Source organism: Trachinotus anak, unplaced genomic scaffold, assembly GCF_046630095.1.
Source record: "Trachinotus anak isolate AG129_WGS33_773 ecotype Australia unplaced genomic scaffold, CSIRO_AGI_Tana_v1 ptg000014l, whole genome shotgun sequence".
Classification (NCBI taxonomy): domain Eukaryota; kingdom Metazoa; phylum Chordata; class Actinopteri; order Carangiformes; family Carangidae; genus Trachinotus; species Trachinotus anak.
Genome location: NW_027273865.1, coordinates 15,645,592 through 15,670,761, shown reverse-complemented (window position 1 = coordinate 15,670,761; position 25,170 = coordinate 15,645,592). Strand labels below are relative to the sequence as shown.

General features: G+C 41.7%; 1 protein-coding gene and 1 long non-coding RNA gene across 6 annotated transcripts in view; both read right to left on the bottom strand.

The window, feature by feature from the left end:
* Positions 1-207: 207 nt before the first annotated feature.
* Positions 208-3,015, bottom strand: LOC139631584 (uncharacterized). The gene is made up of 3 exons (XR_011693413.1): positions 2,580-3,015; positions 1,018-1,147; positions 208-641 (listed from the first exon to the last, which is right to left on the bottom strand). It is a non-coding gene; the product is annotated as an uncharacterized lncRNA (long non-coding RNA).
* An 8,099-nt stretch (positions 3,016-11,114) lies between these two features.
* Positions 11,115-25,170, bottom strand: part of arhgef12a (Rho guanine nucleotide exchange factor (GEF) 12a) — a 35,343-nt gene continuing 21,287 nt past the window's right edge. For 4 of the 5 annotated variants that reach the window (XM_071497413.1, XM_071497417.1, XM_071497414.1 and 1 more), the window contains 36 exons: positions 24,818-24,867; positions 24,536-24,593; positions 24,270-24,442; positions 23,926-24,003; positions 23,584-23,703; positions 22,979-23,086; positions 22,532-22,666; positions 22,238-22,339; positions 21,946-22,056; positions 21,734-21,832; positions 21,399-21,441; positions 20,930-21,035; positions 20,641-20,778; positions 20,456-20,488; positions 19,729-19,843; positions 19,529-19,634; positions 19,228-19,431; positions 19,005-19,143; positions 18,883-18,915; positions 18,613-18,764; positions 18,274-18,420; positions 17,878-17,963; positions 16,989-17,114; positions 16,567-16,681; positions 15,273-15,373; positions 14,978-15,055; positions 14,732-14,807; positions 14,440-14,607; positions 14,140-14,227; positions 13,963-14,040; positions 13,775-13,869; positions 13,428-13,631; positions 13,058-13,294; positions 12,661-12,890; positions 12,471-12,546; positions 11,115-12,364 (listed from right to left, as the gene is read on the bottom strand). In XM_071497413.1, the coding sequence (XP_071353514.1) occupies positions 12,354-12,364; positions 12,471-12,546; positions 12,661-12,890; positions 13,058-13,294; positions 13,428-13,631; positions 13,775-13,869; positions 13,963-14,040; positions 14,140-14,227; positions 14,440-14,607; positions 14,732-14,807; positions 14,978-15,055; positions 15,273-15,373; positions 16,567-16,681; positions 16,989-17,114; positions 17,878-17,963; positions 18,274-18,420; positions 18,613-18,764; positions 18,883-18,915; positions 19,005-19,143; positions 19,228-19,431; positions 19,529-19,634; positions 19,729-19,843; positions 20,456-20,488; positions 20,641-20,778; positions 20,930-21,035; positions 21,399-21,441; positions 21,734-21,832; positions 21,946-22,056; positions 22,238-22,339; positions 22,532-22,666; positions 22,979-23,086; positions 23,584-23,703; positions 23,926-24,003; positions 24,270-24,442; positions 24,536-24,593; positions 24,818-24,867 (4,019 nt within the window). In that variant the 3' untranslated portion in view covers positions 11,115-12,353. The remainder of the gene's footprint in view (positions 12,365-12,470; positions 12,547-12,660; positions 12,891-13,057; positions 13,295-13,427; positions 13,632-13,774; positions 13,870-13,962; positions 14,041-14,139; positions 14,228-14,439; positions 14,608-14,731; positions 14,808-14,977; positions 15,056-15,272; positions 15,374-16,566; positions 16,682-16,988; positions 17,115-17,877; positions 17,964-18,273; positions 18,421-18,612; positions 18,765-18,882; positions 18,916-19,004; positions 19,144-19,227; positions 19,432-19,528; positions 19,635-19,728; positions 19,844-20,455; positions 20,489-20,640; positions 20,779-20,929; positions 21,036-21,398; positions 21,442-21,733; positions 21,833-21,945; positions 22,057-22,237; positions 22,340-22,531; positions 22,667-22,978; positions 23,087-23,583; positions 23,704-23,925; positions 24,004-24,269; positions 24,443-24,535; positions 24,594-24,817; positions 24,868-25,170) is intronic. The other variant, XM_071497416.1, reaches the window with a different exon arrangement.

The following is a 25,170-nucleotide window of genomic DNA, read 5'->3' as shown; positions in this document are numbered from 1 at the left end:
TCTGTCTGTGCACCAATCAGCATTTAGAAATATTTGAATCAAAATGTAATGATCATTGTGGGGTTGTCTGCTCATGGTGCCAGGCCAAAGTCAATCAAATGTGATAAACCACACCCGCACGATCTTGATGAAGCAGATGAGCTGTATTTTTGACTGACAAAGTAATAATGAATAATAACTAACAGTGTTTTACTTAACTCTGACTGGTCATGTTTAGCAATATATATTTTAAATACTTCAGATTTTAAACTACATTTTCAGAAAATGTAATGCACTGTAAAAGTTTCATGCTGCTACACTTTTTGCAGAAAGGCACTGAAGTTGTTTCTTTTGATGTTTGTGAAACTGCCCCCCTTTCTGGTGCAAATAATTCTGAAATGAAATTGCATTATTCACATAAAAGGTCATAAAACACATTGAGCAGCCACTTCCAGTGAATTACATTCCAGCAGCAGGAGAGTTGAGAGTTACTCTGTGAGATGGTGCACTAGTGAGGCTACTTTCTTATATTTGTTATATTATAATCTTTAAACGATGCAGTAGAATGAAGCCAAACAGCCTCATACAGCACAGATGGCCAGTGTTGATTTCACAGTCCTTGGGGATGAACATCTTTCAATCACTCTGCACCTTGTAAGAGTCTGTTGGGGATAAAAGAGAGAGCATGTTTCTGATGCCAAATACATATGGACACACACATAAATACATGTATATACAGGTGAGGTCCTCAGTACGTACTGATGCATGACCACACGTACATGGAGAGTAAACCCTTCATTTTGGCAGCTGCTTGTGTTACGACATTGATTTACAACTGTCAGCCACTAGTGGTTCAACACCTCAGTTTCCCCTGTGAGCTAGTGCAGTTTCAGACACGGCATGGCCACTTGGTAAATATTCATTAGCTATAAATCAGACCACTGCTGCACTGTTGCAGCACTGCTGTGTCGGTGTGTTAGGTTGTGTGGCGTGGTGTCCATGTGTGCGCACACAAACACCGTGCCTCTACCACGTCACCTTTCATCCAAAAAAAGGTCTTCGAGTATTGTGCATTGTGTGTCCAAGTAGAGGTGCTCATTTTGCATCAGCTAACAGGACAAATCCCCGTCCTCTCTCAGACCGACAGCAGGCTAATGGCTCTGGCTTTCTTCCAGTAGCCAGAGAGCGATGGGAAGACATAACATGAGGGATGAGAGAAAAAGAGGGAGAGTGGGTAACAGGGAATAAAACAGTGAAGAAGAGTAGAATAACATGAATTTGGAGAAGCAAACCAAGAACTCCTTTTTAATGTTAGCGCCAAAGCCAGGCCAACCCCAACACTAACCGTATATGACAGTTTTGAAAGCAATCATACAATTAGATGCCGCCTGGATCTGACTTGCATGTGCCAAAGTGGATATCTCTCTTAGCAGAGAAGCTGCTGTGGAGCATGATGAGTGCCTGATGGGGACACCCAGGGTTATGTGCTTTGTTTGTTCTGTCACTCGTAGCAAACCCTTACCCAGGCACAAAGAAGAGCTATACTGCATTCAGCTAAGGAGAATGGCCAGTTAAGTGTTTGTCTTATTCATGCGAAGGCAGGAGAAATGAGCAATGAGGACAGGTGGGAGCATTTAAGTGACAGTAATGGTTTGAGGAAGGACTCAAATTACTCCTTGCAAGGCATCTGGCTGGCGGGTAAAAGGGTGTACTTGAGTTGACTCTCAGAACTGTTCTTGTGTATAAGTAAGATCAAATACAGATCTCTGGGAAAATTGCGCAGCCACTGAAGCATGCACATTCCTGTTCACCTTCTATCACACAAAAATGCAGCATACATTGCCTTAGCTGCCCTTTCAGGCACAAACCATCAGTCAGAGCATTACTCAAGTTGATGCATCTTTGACCCCAAATGAAGAAAGTCAGTCTGAATTTGGGAAGATTCACTTGCAGGCTAACACACACACATGCACAACATCCTCTCTTATCTTCATTTCCCACGGCTCAAGGGTAATCTGGCCCAGGTGTCAATCACCAGTCCTGACTTTATTAGGGGTTAAATGGCACAGATCTCAATTTCACCTCCTCCAGAACTGACTATATATTGGCAGAGTGTATTTTAGTAATCAGGTGACTACATCATAGCCGCTGGCACACTGCAACTATCAGTGCATGACCTCTATAAACAGGGGGAAATGAAAAGACCATTCCAGATCAGTTATTACTTGAATGAGCTTTCTCTCAAGAACAGGTGCTCCTACTCAGAAAGAGAAACGTGAAGTGAAAGGTATTATTTCCATAGGTCAAAATATTGTAACACTTGACAAAAGCCCATATGCTGCAAAAGCTGTTTTGAGAGGCAGAAGCACCTTTTATCCCATTTTCAAGGTGAAGATGTTAATGCAGGAGAGCTGAAGCGTCTCTGTGGGCCACCACTTAATAGGTGCCCTACCCTTACTTCCCCCCTCTGCCAAACAGTGCCCTTGTTAACCAGTTTAGCGGGATTAGCAGGGCCCTTGACTGGAGTCATTCTCTGCAGAACCCCTTGGTGAACTTCTGCTTCAGTAGGTCTGAAGAGACAGCTCACCTTCAGGCCTTACCAGGGATTATTAGCGTCCACTGAATTCGTGCCCTTTTCAAAGGCCAGCAGGATGCTGTCAGATGAGTTAAAGCGGACGGCAGGAGACCCTCTTGGATGTTCCAAATGACTAGTTTAGCCTGTGGAGAGAGTAGCAACAGACAACCAAACAAAAGAGTCATATTCAATTCCAGTCAGGTTTTGTTGTTATTCTCTTTCTGTCTTTGCTCACTCTTGGCTTCTTTTTTCTTAAAGTGGATTCCCTCCCTCCTGATGTTGACATTAGCATTGGAGCATTATTGATCAGCACTCTGCAAGAGCATGTCAGGTAGATTAAATCACCCGACCCCAGCTCAATCTCTTAGCATCCATTCAGGATTTTGAGACAAGCCTGCATTACTGCTCCTTATCTAATGTTGAGATGTAGCTGGAGTTGTGAAAGCTGAATGAGGTGACGCTCGCCCTCCCTCCCAGCACCTCACTGGACAAGAGACACATTGCTCTGATACATCAGGTACTCAAATCTTGTCTTGAAATAGGTTATCTAGGAAAGTTTCTTATGTAACACTTATTGTATTTTGAAAAAAAAAACAGAATATGCAGTGTTAATAATAATTATTTACATTTATTTTGAAAGATGTAATGCAATCTGGGTAAGAGAATAAGAATAAAGTGGGATTAGACTGTAGTCGGATGAGGCTCTCCAGACACACATTTTTTTTAAAACCCCTTACCTGATTTAATTAAGACTTAGAGATTAGATTCTGACTCCTTGAAGAGATTCACCTCTACCTGGAAAATATGCATTTTGCTCCCTTACATCTCAAGATTGAGAGCTTTTTAAAATTCACTGTTTACAAATACTGTCAATGTAAAACAAACCTGTTCAGCTTCAAAGCTCATGTAAAATTCATGCTCATGCTTAAAACATAAACTGAGCCACGAGTGGGACATCAGTGACGCATACAAAGATAGCATGTTGTAATTATGGATGTGGGCTTTAATACTGCAAAAGTCTATACATGTTCACCAAGAATGATCACACAATTTAGGACACTATGTACACTCCATGAAGACTCATGATTCCTAGATGACTCACACTTGACTCATGAGTGTGGTGGTACTAGGAGGAATTAAAAATGGGAGGAGACCACACACTGCTTTCAATACAGTCAGATATATGCAAGAATTAGCTAATCTTTTAGCCATGGGTCTTTATCAGATATGTTTAATCCAATGTCACCTGTTATACACCAGCAGCTGACTGTACAGGCATGTGTGTACGCCTCCTTTCTTGGTGTAAAATGTGCCTTTGACAACTAAGTGAGCTCTCCAAAGTCCCAAATGTAGCACTTCATAGTACAGTATATGTTGCTCTTCTGTCTCTGCGGTAGCTAAGGGACATGTCCCTTAATGGATGTATCCATTCATTTTCAGATTCATATGTTTAAGGAATACTTAAACATTCCTCCTATTCAGAATAATGAGTTAGCTTTAGAGGTGCTGGTTGGTGGATAACACCTGGCAACAGCTGTTTCACCCTGCTTCCAGTTTTCATGCTAAGCTAACAAAACAAAACAAAGCAAAGCTTGTGTGTGATGTGTGTCACTTGCACTGATGTAAGTGTGTGCATGTGGGTAATATTATGTAGCAGTGGTGGAGTAGTATTCTGTGTATATTAGGCTCAGTTACTCTGTTATCGGGGGTTTGGGTGATTGGGAGGCTTTGGACAGATGTACAATGAATAAGGGTGAGAAGAAAGAAAAGGAGAAGAAAGCAAAAAAGTAAGTAAAAAAAATAAATGTCAAACTATTCCTTTAATATCTCAAAGAAAGAGAATATTCTATTTCATACATGCCCTGCCCTATACTGTGCCTTGCTATTGGTTAACCCCTTTGAGGTTCCGCCTTAGCACGCTGAGACAAATCTTTTTATTCAGCTATTCTGATGTCGGATTTCTTCTACGAAGATTCTGCCACCCTCCCGTATTATAGCATGTGAACACTTAAGTCTTGCCTGAGCAGCACCTGGGCACTGGTGTCCACCAAAAGCCATGATGACTGTTTTTGATGCCTTGAGCCACGGCCAGAGCTAACTCCCGCCTGTATCAAGATTCCTTGGGAGTGGTAGTTCTCAGAGTACTCCCTCCACTACAGCCCAGCATAGGTGAAGGAAGTAGTGGCATCTCCCTCCAAGGCCAAGTCCTCCAATGAGTCCCTTTTTGGCCTGGACTTCCAGCAGATGATTAACCAATTGGAGATGGACAGCATCAAAACAGGTAAGTGCCCACCCTTGCTTCCAGCAGCCTCACCCTCACCAGTTGCAGTGTCATCATAGAGCCCAGGGTTCGGCAGCCACCATAGCCTCACTCCTGAGGAAGGGATTTATTATGACATTGCCTCAGTCGAAGGCACCCTCCCAATATTCTCCCAATATTTCCTTGCTCCAAAAAAATCAGCAGGCATGACACCCATACTTACCCCTGCACACTGAATGCATTCAACCAGATGGCTCACCTGGTGCAGTGCCTCGTGATCTAGTGGTTAAGAAGGAGAAAATTCAGAGAGCTGGGCCTTCCAGCTATGGTGTTTGCCACGATCCAGAACATCTGGCCCCCCTCCACCTCCAGGACCTGTGAAACACAATAGCATGTGTTTGCTGACTGGTAGGAAGAGGGCCATTGATCCACATTAATGCCCGCTGCAGGGTGTTTGTTGATAAGAGTTACAGCTCATCCACCTTAGGGGTGTTTGTGTCAGCAATTATGGTTGGCCATGATGGCTGGGACAGCTTCACGGCCAGTAGACATCCACTGGTCAAGTGGGTCTGCAGTGTGAGGCCCCTCGCTGGTCATCTTCCCCCATGAGATCTGTAGACAGTGTTAGATGGTCTCACAGGCCTGCCTTTTGAGCAACTGGAGCAGATGGGCCTGGAGTTGGTGTTGATTAAGACCATACTCCTGCTTGCACTCGCCTTCTCTAAGAGGGTTGGGGACCTTTTTGTTCTATTGGTGCACCCCTCCTGCCTGTTTGTCAGCGAACATGGGCCTCGTGATACTGCAACTAAATCCGTCCTTTCAGCCCAAGTTAATCACTTCCTCCTTCAGGACCAGAGTTATTCAGATTTGCGATTAAATCCGCAGGAGCCAGGAGTGAATTCCACTAGGGGGATCGTGGCTTTGATTGCCCTGTTTAAGGGTTTGTAGGTGGATGATACTGTATCTGCTTGGTTATGTCATGGTCTTCCACTTCCACCTTCGAACAGTCATGCCTCAGAGACATGACGTCCAGTGTCTTGATCATGGCAGCCATTTATCAAGGATGATAGATAACAAATCAATTTCTCCTCTCAACCAAATCCAGCAATCGGGAGAAGAGAGGCAGTCTCCATCCATTGCTGTCACATACTGTAACTGAGGACCCATCCCAAACCCAGGGGATGACACACAGCAGCTTTAAACATCTTGCTTCGTTTCCATTTCCATTTTTTTTTTCTCTGTTCGTGCATGCCATTGGATGCAAAACCAGACACCCACTCTCTGCCCAACCAACCTGGCAAGACAGAAGCAGCAGCTGTGTACCTTGCCAGCGCTGGTAACCAAAATCATCAGAAGCATGGCTGCCAACAGTGTCATCGATTTCTGCTCCGGCTCTGAGGTACGTTAAGCCTGGGTGCAGTCCCAGGTCACAGCTCAACAGCTCAACGCCTGTGCAGCGCTCTCTCTGGTTTCTCTTTCACAGCAGACTGAACTGGGGAGCCCGGTGCCAGCTGGCCTGCCTGAGGCTTTTTACCCAGATACTCCATCAAAGTGTGGTGTGGTAATTAGACAGGGTTAACGCCAAGCCACAGTTGCCTATTTATTATTGGATAGGTTGATTATAAAGTGTCCTACAGCAACAACCGTTTGACAGGTTCAGGTTTTTGTTTGTTTGGCATGCATAACTCTCTTTCAGCAGCACATTTTTTTAGCATATTCCTCCCATTTGAAGGAGTCAGTTCATTCATCTCTCAGCATCAGCTTAACGCATCCTCTCCACGTCTTCCCTGGCTCATTGTTGTGCTTGGGACAGTGATTACTCCAGAGAAGCTATGGATTATTCAGACTGTGGAGAGCGCATTGATCTTCAGTCCAATCAATCTGATATTGGCTTCTGCTCGATGAAGGGGGAGAAGTGCAGCATAAAACCAATCCCATAAGGTCAGGGGTTCCCATTTGGGAAACAGGTTATCATTGAGGTGACCGTGTTACATAGAAACATCAAATGTCCTTGATTTAGTATGACATGATTTGACAGTACAACCTGATTAGAAACATGCTTTTGGCAAAGTAATTTACAAAAAGGTTTCCTCGGTTTTATAATAAAAATTTCTTAAATGTGAATATTTATAATAAACGTTAAATATTCGAAAGCATACAGAGGGGAGAGGAAAACAAACTTTTTTTTTTTTCATTTGACGAGCAGTATTAAACACCTTCCAGAGAATAGCCACAGCCATAAATCACCATCTGCATAGCTGATTTATTTTAATCCCATTTTAACTTTTTAGGAGCAGTCCATTTTTTATTATTTATTTCCTCCACAGTTTGAAATAAAAGCCTTTGATGAGCACCACACAACTAGACAGTGATTTATTGCATTGGAAAACAACCCCGCTGTGCCTTCTGCTAGAAAAGCTATGCAGATGTAATGGTGGAATATAACCAATTATTTTGTTGACCAGTCTTAAGTTTGACCTCACACAATATTGTTGTCCACACTGATGATTGACCATAAATTGGTAAGAGCAGCAGCTCAGGGTTCATGTGTGTGCATCCTGCTGTAAACACATGGATGAATACTGATGAACAGCAACAACTCCGCTAAAATGGTAAAATGAAGCACACAGAATAGAGAAGGAGGCCCATTCTGTGCCTGATTTGCTGAATGACAATTTCAAGTTATATCATGGGTAGTGACATTGAATACTTGTCTATGTGACAACACCAGCTGCGGCAACCAGTCATGCAGCAACAATAGAGTTTTATTCAATTCTATACAGCGACGTTGGATGAACAGTGGCTGCAGACAGACAAGCTGGTGTGTAAATATGTAAGACCTGGAATATAAGAATCGTAATAGATGCACTTGCCGATGCATTGGAATATTGATGAGAAGCTCTTTCGGGAAAGAAACATACACACATATGAATTAATGTTTGTACGTGTTTGGGAACTTCAGCTCGGTTACATGCAGTGTTGCATGATTGCAAAGCTGTTTAAGGAGATGTGAATGAAAAAGTCCATATTCTGCAGAAAGTTCTCCTGTCACAGGCGAGTTATTTAGTCAAGCATTCTTATCTTGGAATTAAGCCCCATGGCAACAACCATAATGATGCACTCCACCATAATCGCCTGCAACAGTTCTTTGTGGTACATAGCATCAGGTAAACACATCAAATCCTCAACTCGATTTTCAGCTTTGAATACGTATCTGAAATTTATGCAAATCAGGATCCGAAAACATGTGGGTGAAGGTTTTCTCTTCTGTTTTTATACTATATTTAAAGGATGACACAACTTGAAAGACATAGTGGGTGAAAATGAAAAAAAAAACAAAAAAACAATCCAGATGTTTGCTTTTGATTGTACAAGATGCTAATTTTGGGTTCCTCCAAAAGAATAAAGCTTAATTTTCCTGTCTGAGTCACAGCACTGTTGCATACCTAAGGGGGAGGGGGGGCTCGTTTCATCAGAGCTTGACACGAACTGCCCCCCTGAAAGGCTCTGATGTGACTGACACCTCTCTCCTCTTTGTCTTCGAGTCTCCAATTAGCTCAGTGACAGGCGCATGTGGAGAAACGAGACAATCAATTACCGTCCCCTCTCTTTTACCTCTGTCCCCTCTTCATTTTCCCTGTGTCTTTATCTCACTCTGTCCCTTCACCTTTTCCTTTCTCTTACTCTTAATTTATTTCATCTTTTCTCCCTTTTGTTTAAACCATTTCCCCATTCATACCCTGTCTGGCTTCGCACTGTCCCCTTATAACATATCCTTGCTCTCTCTCTCTCTCTCTTGACCACAACTTTGTCTCATTGAGAAGGCAAAACGGATACATTTCTTGGTCATTTAATTGTAAGACACTACAGTCAAATATATCTGGAGAATCAGTGGTTATCCTGGGTTATTTAAAACACTGATGCCACTGCAGGTTTCAGGGTGGGTCTTCTCAGCATGATGTTTAATGGTGGAAGTTTGCCACCTGCTGGCAAATAGTCATCACCTTTTCCAGTGTCCTTGATCAAACCTCTTTAATGGTTCCTTTAAAAATACTCCCCCCCCCCCGACATTTAGTGCTGCCAAATGTCTACAAAAACCATTTCATTTGTTAAGGTCAAAAGGAAAATCAAATTAAAATGCTCCAAAATGTCTACGTTGTCCAAAAGTCCAACTCTGTTGTAAATTTTGAAATGGCTTCAGGCAAAAACATAACATTTCATGCGTCATTCAGTCTTGGTTACTCAAGTACAAGAGATCATCTTACAGATGGCCAAAGTTCAAGCCCTGTACCCATGAACAATAGGAAACCGAATCCCTGGCAGCTGCAATGTAAGAGGCAGTCTATGAAATTGCTCCTGTACATCACAGAATAGTTACTGTAGGTAATTCACTTACACAGTAAACCTTTAAGCAATTGGAGTTGAGCTTCCAGTTATTCAATAAAAATGTATACCACCGTCCCTTTTCCATGAGCTCAAACTGCAATTTAAGCCGATTCCACTTTTATGATTCTACTTTTAAATTGGTTAAATCAGCTTGTCCTAGGGTTAAACATAAAAACGAGGACTAAAGGAAAAGCAACTTCTAATGCCAGATCAAAGCTTTAAATGACAAACTTATAACATGTTAAAAGTCCAATGGAAAAGGTATTCAGATCTTTAAGGTTCTGTAAATGATCATATTCGCCATCACCATCAGCATCTCAGACCAAAGCAAATGCTTCTTTGGCCTCACCTCCAGGCTCTGTTTGCTCTCTGTGTACACAACAGCCAAAAAAAAAACAAACCAAAAAACAAAACACAAAACGTTTGCCACACTTCCATAATATAGGTATAAGCTAGCTAATGTTATCGTGCCTTCTGTAGCCAGTCACTAATGAAAACAGACATGTAACATTATGTAGCCTTCAAATTACTTTCCCATCCAGGATAAGTAAAGCCAGCTCCAAGCTGCTAAGATACCAAGCTGGAGCCCTTTAGCCGCTCCGCCAGTAAGGCTCTCCATCTCGGTGAAGCCAGATCGCAAACGGCGGAGAAGGTAAAGACACTGATGGAGCCGGAAAAATTGTGGATATTCTGACGGTCCATAAAAATTACAATATTTGCTTCTAAAATGTAGTGGAGTCGAAGCAGCAAATGTAAAGTACAAGTATCTCTTAACTGTGCCGTGCTTAAGTGAGTTAATTTTAGTGGGGGCCCACTGTAAATTAATGAATTTGCACATGTAATAATGAGTGAAAAGAGATCATATGAGACAACTTTAAAGCATCTTACAGTCAATGTTTTTCATTATAACGCTGTTTTACATTTAGCAGCTTAGCAAAGCTTAGCTACTAATGGATAGCTAGCTAATAAACATACTTGAACATTAAGCGGCTAAAGAGCTAGTTATCTCCCTCATAGTGGTTAGTCATGGTTAGTTCAGACTAGAGCTACAGGGAGAGTGAATATTGATCCTACATTCATCAGATTGACACAAGCAAGACTCAAAACCGTAGACTGTATAAAAATGCGTGGTTAGCTTGGCAAGAGTTACAAAAAAGTTTCTAAATGGCTGTACCAAGTGTTGACATCATGTTTCTGCTGCTCCAAGGAGGCTAAAGAAAATAACTTATTGCAGGTTTAAATAGCATTTAGTCAAGTGAGGTAATTATTTATCCTTTTTCAGCTAAATTAATGAATTAAGACCTATGACACCAAGTAAAAAATGAACATGAAGAAACATGTTACACAACAACTTGAAGTCTGACATGAAGATGTACTGTGTGGATGTGAGATTTCATCAGTAGATATAACAAGCACATGATGCGATACTGACATCTGAAAGATTTATACCATCTGATACACGTAAGGACAAGAGGTCAGCACATGTGCTATTCTGTTATGAACTGTGGACATTGTAGGTTTTTAACAGACTGACCAATATTGGTGACTTTTCTCAACAGGAACTATAATTCACCCAGTAAGAGAAAAAAAAATGGGGTAAGTTTATAGATTAATAGCATAACTGAACGTTTCTTTGTCACTGGGGTAATTGTTACAACGAAAAACTCAAGGGTAAGCTACTGTTTTAGTCACTTAGCTGATCCATCATGTCTAATGCTCACATTGTCCTTGATCTTTCTCATCATACTTAAGTGAAAAAGATGGTCTTGAATCATCTTTCCATTACTGAAACTGTCATTAAAAACGGACATAGCACCCTGACAGTGTGGCGATTTTCATGAGATTTAAAATGTTTGTGGTATCACATACTAAATACCACTGTACATGAAAATCTAAGAAAAAAAACAGACAAGGTTTTCCTTTTTGAATGTGTCATGGCACCATTTATTTATTAAACTTATGCATAACCTTCCAACTTGATCATTGTACAGTATATGTTAAACTTCATGACATTATTAGAATATCAGGCTGTCAGATCAGCATCGCCAACAGAAGCAGAAAGAAGCAGCATTTCTGTCAGGAGCTAATATGGAAAGAGCATGAACACTCCTTATAGACGAGGGGGAATGGGGCAAGATACCCAAAGGCAGATGATGAAGCATGACATACAGAGTGTAGGAGGGGATAAATAAGCATGAAAGCCACTGGGGCTGTGAGGAAAAAGAGAAGGATGACACCTGTAAGTGTTCACGAGGAAAAGAAGGGGGAGATTCACACGCAAAGGAGTAGAGCAGCAGACAAGAGGCAAAATACCCCCCACTGTGTGGAGGAGGAGGAGGAAGAGGAGGAAGGTGGCAGCGTGGAAATGCAACAGGACCAGATCAGAGCCTTCAGACTCTTCATTCTAGTTAACACCACACCTAGAATTTATCTGAAATTCTAGACTTTAACACAATTCAAGAGTTTTTAACACAATGGGATCTATCCATCACCAGTGCAACTCTGGCCCCTATCAGTCTGAATATATTCCTGCCATTTCATTTGGGTTACGTTAGGCTAGCATGCTTGTATGCCAGCGTGCACTCAACACTCACACTAACCCTGTGTGACTGAAGCAGGAAAAGCAGCCAAAACGGTAAGACCATGGCCAAAAGCATGTAAGCAATGAGGGAAACACTTTTAAAAATGAGAAGAAAGAAAATAAATACATCTTGGGATAAAAAAAAAATCTTAATACATTATCTTAAAATTTTCCTTTTCTTGTTTTGTGTTTCATATATATATATTCTAAACACACATCTTTGTACATTTTGGTATAAGTTCTCTTTCTTGCAGGGATTTCAAGGGAAAATGGGTGTTAGATGGTGGAGGGGTGAGGTTCTGGGGCAATCCCACTTCCCTGATTGCCTTGTGCTGATGGAGGGGGCGTGGCATCACAAAGATGACTCCTCCCTTCAAACGGTTCCGCTCACACTCAGTCTCTCATTCTCTGTGGCAACCACGGGCAACAGCGATGGAAGAAAAGGGGGCTCAGCAGTGAGAGGACAAGCTTATAGAACGTCCAGAAAGTCCAGGACACAAGAATTAGGAACAGACCACAAGTCGGTACTTCCTCTTTGGGACTAGAGGCAAAAGCTGTGGCATGGATTTCCACTATCTCTTATCTGGGGAAAAAAATGAGGTGCAAGATCAGAAGGACAGATACAGGGAGTGATTCATATATTAAGATCTAGTGGCTCATATGTTGACACCGAGCTTGAATTGACATACCTTTGTTTCCATCCTTGTCTGCTGCTGACCTCTCTGGCCTTTGGCGTATTAGATTATTGTACTTGGCCTCAACCTCCTGCAGGGCAAAAATAATTCAATGTCAGGTTACACAATAAAAATGATCACTAAGTGTGTATATCATACTATTATTGTAGGTATGAGGGGCTGAAAGGGAATAAATGTTTGATACCTTCAGATAGTTTAGGTTGGACTGGAGGTTTCTAAGGTGAGATAGGACCTGTCTGCTAAATGAGGAGAGGCTGCCGGCCTGTGAAGTTGAAGAAAACCTCAAATTGATGCCAGAGTCTGCGGCACAGCCTTGTGAGGTGCTCAGCTGCTTCCCTGTTGTTGATGTCAAGATGTCATCATCTGTGTTGCTCTCCCCTGGGCCACCGTAACCCTCCAGGACTAAGTATCCTGCTGAGAGAATCAAAAGAAATCATTTAATACTAAAGCTGTGGAACAAACTAGGATCAGGTAAAGACAAACAGCACAGATCAAACTGAATTTTACAACAACGACTTTAATTTAATCTCTACGAATAATCTTTTTAAACCTAAAGTGCAATGTCGACTGCCCAGGCTCACCATAATCTTCAGGAGAGTCGAAGAAGCCAGTGTCCCCAGAGCCCAGGTCCTGAGCCGGGTCCTCTGTCTGAGAGCTGTTCTTCTCTGAGCCATTGTGGACCATCACCCGTGCACGGCTGTCTACGGGGGTCCGCAGAGAGGTGGTCCTGAGGAGACGAGCCCCTGTGGAGCGCTTGGTTTGCTCTGCAGCCTCCTGGGACATTAGCTGGGTCACCAACACCTGCTTTAATGCTGCCACTGAAAGACAGGCGAGGGGTGCGGGTTAATGATTCTCAAAAATGCGCACACAAGATCTATGGACAGTTGGTTAGTTCTCTGCCTGTGTAGTATGTAGCGTATGTGTATGGAGATATTTGTTCGGTATGCTTACATGTTTTCAGTGCTTCGTCTGCTCTGGAGGGAAATATGTTGAATGAGTCTCCTTCTCTGCTGTCCTCAGCCACTTGGTAAGGAAGCTCTGGGTCCACAAAACTTTCCTCCTCCTCCTCTTCCTCTCCCTTCACTCCCTCAAATGGATTATTACCAGGTAGAGAGCTCTGCACCGCACTCCTAGAGGCTGGACTGCTCTCTTTATCTAACGAGGTGCAATTATAGTTATCATGGGAGGCATAATCAGAGAGGGATTATTTATACAGTTGAGAAAGATAGAATATTTAAGTAATAAGGTAGAACATTTTTCCTCCAAGAATAACTGAAGAATTCAGTGACTCCAGTTACCTGTGGACTGGGTGCTGCCGGTGGATGTACGGTCTGGGTCTCTACTCAGCCTGGAAACACCTGCAGTAATGATCCCCACACCGTCTCTCTCCCCACTGGCACACAAGAAACATCTTATGTTAGTAACAAGCTCAAACCCTGAGAACCAACTGATCTGATCAAATTATATAGATGATGAAGTAACATACTCGGTCTGAGGTAATGGTATGACACTGTGAGGTTTGACTTTCATGGCATCAGCTTTCTGGGTGATTAGACGCTGCCACCTTGTGCAAAAAAAAAAAAAAAAAAAAAAGTTATAAGCGACACTTCACAGCTGCAGAAAGAGAAATTAAATGAATGAATCAGAAGGTATTTAGTCTTACGTTCTCTGATCTGAGACTGTAGGCGCCATCAGCTCATATATCTGGGCTCCGTTGTCTGACATGGAAAGGACGAAAAAGGACTTGTTGTCTGGTCGGAGAGAGGGTGGACAGAAAGTCTGGGGTGAGATTAATCAGTGATATTGTGCCCTCCATGCAAGGAGCTACAGATTTCCTGATGCCTTATTCTAATACCATTTCAACAGGTTGTTTTAGCAATTTTGCTGTTTTGTTTTAGCAAATTTTGCAAAAAAAGATGCTGCTTTTCACTTGTTTCTTGTCAGACACTGGATGTTAACTGACCTGTGGCCACTGAGCGCACCAGGACAGTGTTGAGTTTGATGATAGGGCTGAAGATATGTTTAGTGTCTGCGGTGCCTGCCAGGTTTTTGCTGTGACACTTCAGGATCAGACGCTCATCTTGTTTCTGTAGCAGAACCAGGATGTCCTCCAAGAGTAGTGTGTACAACTCTGAAAGGAGACAGAGAGGACACTTGTATTTACTGCTAAACATGGGCAGTAGTCAACTCGAGTCACATACTGTACTGTATAAGCTGCTCATCAATAATCAAACTCTGAGACACTGATTACAAACCGATAGTCTTGTCTTTGTTCACTTTCCATGACAGTGGTCCCTCATGCACCATTGTTCTCTTTGTTAGATCCAGGTTCTGATGGACGAGAATCAGGGAAATAAGTTAAAACAAGATCTTATAAGTAGTTTCTATTGGTCTAAGAGCGCTACTATTTTTATCTAGCAGATATTTCAAGCAGCATGTGTGGGTATAAAACAAGTGAGTACGCCTTAACTGAAGCTAAAAGGGTCATGTAGATAACTAACCTTTAGCTCCAGGATCATGGGGTTGTCTGTCTGCTTTAGAGAGGAGAGGTCCAATCTTCTTTGATAGTCCTCTAACCTCTAGGGGAAGGATGGAGAGAAACACAGACAGAGGAAAGGGGATAAGTAAGTGCTCTTTAAAAGGAAGCCACTGCCTGGGGAGCAAAGAAGGTAGTGAAAAAATAAATTTTAGCAGAGCAGGAAAGAAGAAAGGACTTACGATGAGACTGAAGGGGAGACAGAGAAAAGTCGAGGGGATGGCGTGAAATGGAAAGGAGATTTAAAAAAAACACCATACCTGCTTGTCCTCAGATTCCTTCACAGCCTGGTTGACGTGATTTAGGATCTTCCTACAGCAGTCTGCTGCCTGCTTCACTTTGTCCTTCTCCACTGTGTTGTCTAAGATATCATGACATCAAATGAAAAGTAAGGCCCCCTTAGTTCTGCAGGGGGCTGTCCAGCAAATTGATATTTCCTACATCCATTAACACACCATCGTTCTCAAAAATTATGAAAACGCAGGGGGGCATTATGATCCTATAATAGCCGGTTATAATTTATCATTAGTGTGTTCTCTCTGTGTGAGACCCACAGCCAAGACTAAAATGATGGACCAAATAATGGGTGAGACATTTCCCAAAATGTGCTCTACCTCTCCAGGACCATTAAAATGATAATCTCTTCATTTGTCTCTGTAATTCTCTAGTAGTTGGCATGTTGCCACACACAACCTTGCTTAAGACTATATTTGGTTCATTTTTATTAACTGTATTATATTACATTCAGATTATAAAATGTCAGCTAGGTATTCCTGTGTTACGTGTTTCCATGGTTACTTGCAAAATGAGTAAATTAATTTCCATATTCAATTAAATGCCTCCCAGGATCTCACTGATTTGAGGACCACAGGAGAGAAAGGCTGGATACAATAACTGAACTCTACTAAAGGAGGTCATATGTATTGCAGCAGTGTAGTCACAAAGACTAAATTTCTTGTTATGATGACAATGACAACCATCAGACCAGATATGTTACACAACCTTACTGGTGGAGTGAGCTATAGAGCTATCCACCCCGTGTGTGAACTGGACTGCAGACAGACAAAGGTGTCACTAGTCAGGTCATGAAAATTGAACTAAAATCTAATCTAAAATCTGCTAACGATACATTGGCTGTAACAATCTTAATATGGGCTCCTTAGAATTGTGACCACGATACATACTCTGCTGGACATTTTACAGCCAAAAAATGAACATGTTAGTGCTCTCTGATGAATGCTCAATCTCTATATTACCTCAAACCCAGTTTGGAGTTTTGTACTACAATGTCTTGTTCAGCCAATGTTTACACCAATATATCTGCAATAAGCTAATGCCTACTATGTTCTACTACTATTCATCATGACTAATATCTCTCTGCAGTATTTTTGTTTTATTCAATCATCTCCTTTTGAATCATTATTTCTTTTGAGATCACGCACAGATCAGTATGTGGACTAATATTTGCATTTAACGACCCTGTGGACATTAGCTGATTACAACATGAACAAACCACTGCCAAGTGTGATGATTTTAAAGGCAACACTACAGCACCTGTGTACTTGGCGATGTTGTCTAGTAGCAGAGGGTACTTGGTGAGCCGGAGCATCTCTATGGGAATGATGTCTTTAAGCTGCAGTCTGCGACACAGTCTGTTACTCTCTGCCTCCTGCAAAGCAATCAAAATTTAGTTACACTTCCACGGTCACTAAAATGTAGAATTTGACAAGTAAAGATAGCGAATGAGCTACACTAAATGTATGCATTGTTTTTTTAATGAGAAAAGTGACATTTCAGCTGAATTCTTTGAATAAGACAGATCAACATATCGCTTGTATAACTCTTCTGTATGACGTATTCTGAGCTTTTCATTCAACACAGCAAACTAGACGATTGAAAGATTAAACAAATTCTCACTAAACTGTTAGCTCAGGTGAATAACAATTTTCAGCAATATGTGAGCATAATGTCAGTACCTGGATGAACGAAGTAAACCTTGAGTCTTTTTTCTGCTTGGTCTTGATGATCTCCAGAGCAAAAGGCTGGTTACTGCAGAACGTCCCCACTGCTTGCTTGATCTTCTCCTCCTCTCCACCGCTGAACTGTGACCACCCGACCCAAGACAGGACGGAGAAGAGGGAGAGACATTGATCACTTAGTCCATCTAGGTCAGGGGTAGTTACCATGGAAATGCCAAGTATTTAACCACTACAATGAGCGGTAACTCCCAGAAGGGGGGCAGGCCTAAGTCCTCATAGCAGAGACGGCTTAAATTTAAGCACAGTCTAGATCAATGCTCAGACCCTCAGGGGACCGTTTACCCTACTTATCCCCCATAGAGACATTTTAGACAAGGCTGCCAGCTGAAATGTAGCTACCTCACATCTAATGTATCACATGATATCGAGATGCAGAGATGTCAGCCAAATCTAGGGCATTGTCTGACATGACCAGGAACTGGCTTCCATTTCACTCGCTTGCTTTCACTGTGAAAATGTTGCTGTTACTGAGAAGGGCAGTTTTCTTCTGTGCCATGCTTAAAGTTGTGTCGTTCAGGATTTTGATGTATGACTTAAGGATTTAAAATTGAATGTGAAAAAATTGCCAATAGCCCCTTCTGTCACATAAAAACTGTACACGACCATTTACTTGTTCATATAACATATCAAAATAAACAGATGTGAGGCTCAGGAAAGCAATCACATGCCAACATCAACATATTTCTCTGCTATAAGGCAATTTCAGGCAACAGTTCAATTCCTTTGTGCACAATACATTTTACATCATCAGTCGTCTTGAAATTTATTCAATATAAGAAAATGTTTGAAAGAGGAAATACAATTTCAGCCTGAGAATTGTACTCACCCAAGAGAGCAAGTCGTCTCCTATCTGATCAATTACTGAAGACTCATTTCTTTTCCGAATGGCTGCCATTTGCTCCTGTATTGAAACTGAAATTCAAAGGAGAGGCACCAATGGACAGTCAGTATGTGTGTATCTGTTCAAGTGTGTATGTGTGTGTGTGTGTGTGTGTGTGTGTGTGTTTGTGTGTGTATAAGATAACAAAGATCAAGAACACAACATGAAAATGTAAGGCTGCTGTGTGTATGCACAGTTTACATTCTATGTGCTGTCATTCTGTTTTCACTTTAAACATCATTCTATCTTTCACCATTTCCTTTTTAAGGGGTTTTTGCGGCTTCTGCATAAATAATACTTTCTGGTGAATTTCAGGATATGCATGTTTGTGTGTATGTGTACCATGCAGCTGCAGAATCTCCTCCAGGTTGGTGAAGATGTTCTTAATGTCTGCAGGAGGCAGAATGGCCTCTTTGGAGAGTTTCTGGTAGAAAACGTGGTCCAAAACTCTCAGCATCCGCACATGTGCACGCTCTGTGTAAAACAGCTCTGCGGGCAAAATGCAAGATGTTAATTCAAGATGACAGATCATTTGCGCAGCTCAACATGACGTATGTTTAACAAAAACTTAACCCCCCCCCCCCACATCGCGACAGTAACTTATAGCATGTGGAGGGTGAACCTCACATATTCATTGAGAAATGGAGATGCAGCTTTAATGAATTGATGTCATGTTCTGACCATTGATGACTTCCTGTCTCTTGATTTCATGAGGTCGGAGGACCGCTAGGACTTCTCGCCCCACCAGCTGCTGCCAGTTGGGTGGGTCATGCTCAGAGTCAGTTCCCTGGTCATCCTCACTCTGGACATCAGCAGCACCAAGCCCTTCAAGCCTAGGGCAGGACAGAAAGTTAGCGTTTCATCTGGCAAATAAAAATTCTCCGCTGCACATCACCACTTTTTTTTTTAGATGGATTTAAGTTAGACAAGTAAATGACCAACTATCCTTACCTTCTTATGGCCTTTGGTGTTCCCTCATGGGCTCTAAAAAATATTAACAGAAAAATCAGTTTTAAAAATAGTCTCTATGCAAGTAAGCGAATGTGTTCCTGCAAATACGATTATAAATGTACCTGTCGCTTTCTCTGTCATCCTCTTGTAGTTGGTCCAGGCTGTAAAGATCAAAGTGCGAAGCAGGGTACGACAACCCATCCATAGGGTCGGACTGAAGGCCGTCGCTCAGCCTGGAGTGGCCTGAGGTCAAAGTCCCACCTGAAAGACAAGTAACCGGTTAGAAGCCATCACTTTCTGTGTCTTCTCCCTCGACTGATGGATTTAATTCAGTCAGTAGCTCACCCATATCAGCATCTCGGCTAGTGTCTGAGCTGTAGGTGGCGCTGTTAGGGGATGAGCTGTTGACAGACATGGAGTGTGTGAGTTCAGAGCCCTCGCTTGATTGGCTGCCTCTTAGACGACCAGGTTCCATGTGCTCACTTGTCCCCAGGGTAGGCTGAGACAGTTGTTTCTGAGGCCGGGGGCGACCATCCAAGGCTTTACCCACTGAATATAGACAAGAGTGTCAAAATTTAAAAAAAATAAATAAATAAAAATTTGAAGAAGAATCTTAACTTTGGCCCATCTAAGAATCCCAACTCACCTGGTCCTGCTTCAATGCGGCTGGGCCGACGCTGAGGTCCAAGGATACTGGGAAATCTTGGTTTCTTCACCTTCTCCTCTCCTTCCTTTTCTGGCTTGATGCTTTTCTGTATTTTATTAAAAACAAAAGAAGACAATGTGTCAGGCAGGTGATAAAGAGAAAGAGAGAAGGCCCACTGCGCAGAGATAAATATAAAGTACCTTGATTTTGGGGAGAAAGTTGATCCGGACCCGTTTGGACTCCAGACTGCGAGGTTCCTTGACCCTCACACCAAGGTGCTTCATGTATGTATAGATGACATACTGGATTGTAGTGCTAAATGACAACAAATGATTCTGAATTATAACCAACAAAACAACAGAGTGCTGAAATTTGAATAGAATAACTGTCCATATTGTGACTTGTACCATATGTCATACCAGTCGTTCTCATACAATTTCTACACAAACCATCTGGGCTGTGCTGTGACCATATGGTATTTCAAACTACACTGTTTCAATCAGTCACACTTTGAATTATTAAATATAAACATACTGCATAAATTACATGTTTCCTTTAAGAGACTGCCCGAGTGCTTCATTTGTAAACTGTGGGGGATGTAGAAAGGGGGCTTGGATGACACCAATTGTTACATGTTCTTAGTCGAAACAGACAAAGAACATACTTTAAAGACTGGAGGATATTATTGATTTGACATAAACAATAATTTAATAATTTTAAAGTGCCACAAAGTTTAAAAAAATATGTTGTGATGTGGTAATCGTTTTTGAATATTATAAAACACATTACAAGCTGTAAATTAGATAAACACACAGATGGTTCGAGGGGCCATGAGAGCCCTTGCAGCCTAATGTATCTCCTCCATACACTGGGAGAGATGCTCTTCATATCAATCAACCAAGTGCTCCGCATGATGAGTTTGCTTACCATTTCTCTTCCTCTGTGGTCTGAGTTGTCAACCTATAAACAAGACAGAGAAAAGTGTTGTAGTGGCTGGTACTACATGGTCTTACAAACATGAGACTGAGAGTACCTGTGCATTGGAACGGGATACATCTGTACGTGCTCGGATGCATGTGTGTTATGTGACTGTGTGCACATGTACTACTTACAGGACATCCTCTATCTTGGTGATGATGTTTTCAGCATACGAGCGCTCTCGCTCCAGAGTGACACGGTCTCTGACCCGCTCTTGGTCCAGTCTCGCCAATTCTACTTCAGCCACTGTTAGGCCCATACTGCGTTTCTGCCTACATGCACCCATAGAAAATACACAAAAATGGCTAAACACAATGCACCATGCTTTTTTTATTTGCTTGATATGAGAATTAACCAAATTTGAAATTGTAGTCAGAATCTACCACACCACAGGAAATAAAAATTCAGAGTTGACAAGTTTACCTGAAATCCTCAAGGTTCTTCTGAATGTCAGGGAGCAGAGAGTCCTGCAGTGTTTGAACATGTTGTCTGTTTATTTCCTCTGGGATCAGTTCTGTCCTCCGCCGATCTGCAAACGCATGCACACACACTCATAAACACTGTTGTGGCATGTGCACACTAAATAAGTGATATTAAAACTAAGCAAGACTTTCCAAACCATTGATTAGTCAGAAATGTGCATGGCTGAGTAAGTGATCAACTTAAAAGGACTGTAGAATGAGGTGAGGTATGATACGGTAAGGTCTAAACCTGCTCTATTCGTTTTCTAATTATTTCTCAAGTGCCTTGAGATAACTTCTGTTGTAATTTGTTGCTATATAAATAAAAGTTGACTTGACTTGAAAAACAACAATAGAAAATCAACTTCTCAAAATGACACTGCACAGACCATGAACAAAATGAAGCAAAAATCACAGCTTGAAATACTTACCAAGATCAGCAGAGACGGATTCAGGAACAGCAACTTTCAAATTCTGTAACAAAAATCAAAAAGTTTTATACTTTGACAACAAACTGGAACAAAAAAGAAATTAGTGAATATATTTAAGTCCAGCAAAACTGTTCCAAATGATATGAAATGTCAATGTGAATGCAGATTATAAAGCAATCTTATTCGTCCTGTAAATTTCACAATTCTGTGGTAATTGTGAAAACAGTCTTTGGTCATGTGGCATCTCATCATTGGTGTTTCTATTGTATGGAACATAAGGACAACAACAACAGATATTGAGGCCTGCACTGTTCCCAAAGAAAAACTGTACTTACTGCTCCCCGGTCAATGAAGAAGGTGTGGAGGTCCATGAACACCCGTCTGGTCTCTTTGGAGTTGGTCTGCTTGTAGAGGTCAGCATAGAGGTAGCACAGCTGAGGACACAAAATTAGCAGTCAAAATGTGTAATGTGTGTTGGACAGAAAATTAATACAGAAAATTAGTACGTAAAAGGGTTTTAACAAGGTTGGAAGTAAATGGGTCTTACCACAGGAGCAGGGTCAAACTGAGAGATGACATGGTGAAGGAAGGCTGAGAGGTGGGCAGGGCGAGACTTGAGCTGCTCAATGCTGTTAAAGTTGTTACACTGGCCATTTGTCTAAAACAAATTCAGTACAACAATTTGTAGTCTCATGAAAAAAACTTATTTTAATTATCCCAACAAAGTTAGTTTGCTTACTAAAGAGAGCCAGGCCTGTTTAAAATATTCTGTATCTGTCAGCTCTGTTTAGTGATATTACGAGACACAGAGATCTTGACATTATCCTGCTGTAAAATACCTGTTCCTGGTCTGAATCAAAGTAGTCGTCCTCAGCTCCAATGATTTGCGAAATGAGGCGAGCAGAAGAGGGACTGCTGACTGTGGTAGGGGACAGAGAGTCCTGGGGACAAGACATTCATATATTACAAAATGACTTTTTCCAATAAATTGAGGCTCACGTTTGGACAATTATAATTGGTATACTTGCACTGACAGACATGAACTTTTGTCAAACATATCTGCTTACACTAGCAAAGGCAGTGAGAAAGTAAATGTTTTGAGGAGAATTTGTACAAGGCCAAAGAGTAGCTACCAGGTCAGTAGCATCCTCTCCTTCTGGGGAGTGGCAGGAGTTGAAGCTGTTCCTGGGTGTGCTCTTTGGGCTGGGGCAGGATGACTCTCTTGGGCACATACTGTCTGGAGATCCAGGCCCAAATCTGTGAGATATCTGAAAGTGGGATGGAACAAAACATTATCATTAGCATTAGCTCTCAATCAGTCTCAATTCAACAAAAGAAATCACCAAGAACACTGAACAACTGTTTCCATTCTTTAGTTATTTCACTTGATGCAGAATCAATGCATACGCCAATAGTTCAAGCCCAGGTGTTGTCTAAACCTTAACTAGCCAAAGCTAAGCAGGACCAATGAAAACAGACACCAGGAATCTCCTCTCTGACAACTTGCCTTATCTAGGAATCACAGTTATACATTAAGTTCAGAGGGAGATTTAAAATATGTTGTTTAGATGACAACTTACAGGAGTGTTGCTCCAGGACAGGTCTGTACTGTTGTCTCCCTTAGAGGCGAGAGTGTGCTCTGTGTCAAATGTGCTACCATCATCTGCATCACCACCTGGAACAGCCTCCTAAAGATTTATGTTAACATAACATTTTTTACTAATCATAAACAACGTTATTGCATATCAACAAGATTTACAAAGTCCAGAATGAAACATGTTTAAACATAGACAAAGGCTAAGAGCAATCTAACAGGCTACAATGGGAATAAATTAATACATGTGTCAATCAATCAGTATTTTAATTGGATGTAATTTCATAAATTATATCATTCTTTTAAAATTCAGAGTGCAGACTAATATGTTGATGCACATAACATAAGGCTCAGTGAGCGACATGTATAAAATAAGCTGTCACACAGACACAAAAGAGTGGCTTCCCACAGAGAAAGCCAAATCCTTTGATAAGATTAGGATTAATGTTTGTCTGGAACGAACCCTAAATGCTCTACACAAAATCATACAATGACTACTGGGATTCTGTGGGTAGATCAGTGTCCCTAGATATCCTTTTCTGTGAGCTAAATTTACAAGTTAACTAGTTAAATGGGGGTTATTTGCTTTACCTGTGTTGCCCCAGTAGCCTTGAAGAGCTGACCCTGCAGCTGAGGAATGTGTTTTTTAGCTTCCTGGATGTCTTTCAGTAGTTTGGGGGAAGGGTTCTTACTGTACTCCTCCTTCATGGCCTGGACAGCAAAAAGGGTGAAATCAAAACAAGGAATCAAGACCAGTAGTACTCTGTTGATGTGTATACATTCAGGCAAGTGAAATACTACTTGTGTATACTCAAGATATACACAACTGTGGAATAAAGTGTACAAATCACCTAGTTATTTCCAACAGCCTACCAAGGAAAGCAGTGTTACAATAGAGAGACGACAGTAAGTGACAGTGATTGTTATGCTAACCTGCAGCTCCTGCTGCTCTTTTGAGAGCATCTTTTGCAAGATATCAACCTTCTGGTTGCAGACACTGCTATTCTCATCCTGTGGGAACAAAGAAAAGTGAAGTTGAGAAGCAAGTGAAGAAACTGTGACTTAGACTACATGTGAGAAGCATTCAAGCAAATATTAGATCAACATAACCCAGATACATTTGACAAACAAATATTAGGATGAGATACAGAAATACACAGAAGTCACAATAATGATACTATATTTAGAGGGAAGAGGAAGACAAGGAAAAGAAAGGCACATATGTGGAGGCAAGAAATAAAAAGAGGGCCACAGAAGTAACTGATGCCATTTAATACCCATGGTGGATGTGTGGAGGAGAAGCGGTCCTGAGGACTGTAGGGGCGTTCTGCTGCTGGAGAGTTTGGGGAGGAAATGCTAACGCCCAACATTTCAGACTCTGCTTCAGACAAAGGGATCTGGGGGAGCCCTGGAGGGCGCCCCAAGACTGTGAGTGCCACATAGGAGCCCGCTAGAAAAGAAAAACAAAATGATGTTTTACTTTTTAGACCCGGGTTTATATTTAAAATGTGGATTTTACTTGTGGACAGACAGAGGATCTTACATTTGATTAGCTTCACCACTTCAATGTGATTAGAATGTGTAACAAGCGTCCCGTTAACCTGGAAGACAGCAATGGTACGATAATGTGAATTAAAGAAGTCCATAATCTCTCATTCTAGGCACCGATTTACAGTTTGGCATCTCGTTCTGTTCTCAAATTCAGTGGAAAGAGCAGAAATAGTGATTGACCAGCAGGTGGCAGCCTACAGCCTCTGCATCGGCCTTGGACTAGAAAAGAGTGATGTTTGCACTTTAAAGACATGGAGGCAGATGAACACAATACCTTGATGATCCTGTCTCCTGTCTGAACACCTGCCCGCATAGCAGCCCCATCTGGCAAACACAGAAGACAAAGAGCATTCAAGCAACAGAAGAGGAGAGGAAAGAAATAAAACAAATGGTGGACTGAAGCGAATGGAGGTGAAATCGAAGGGAAAATACAAAACATGCAGCTTCATGATGCCAATTGTTGATGTTTCTGCTCAATATATACACTATATGGCCTTGACAGACCAGATGTTGCAAAGTGACTATTTGAGTGCTATTTTGAAAGACCATAACAGTGGTTATATTACGAGAAAGACCTGTTTCACAGCTCCACCCCAAACAAAGGGATTTAGGCATAAGACAGGTTAT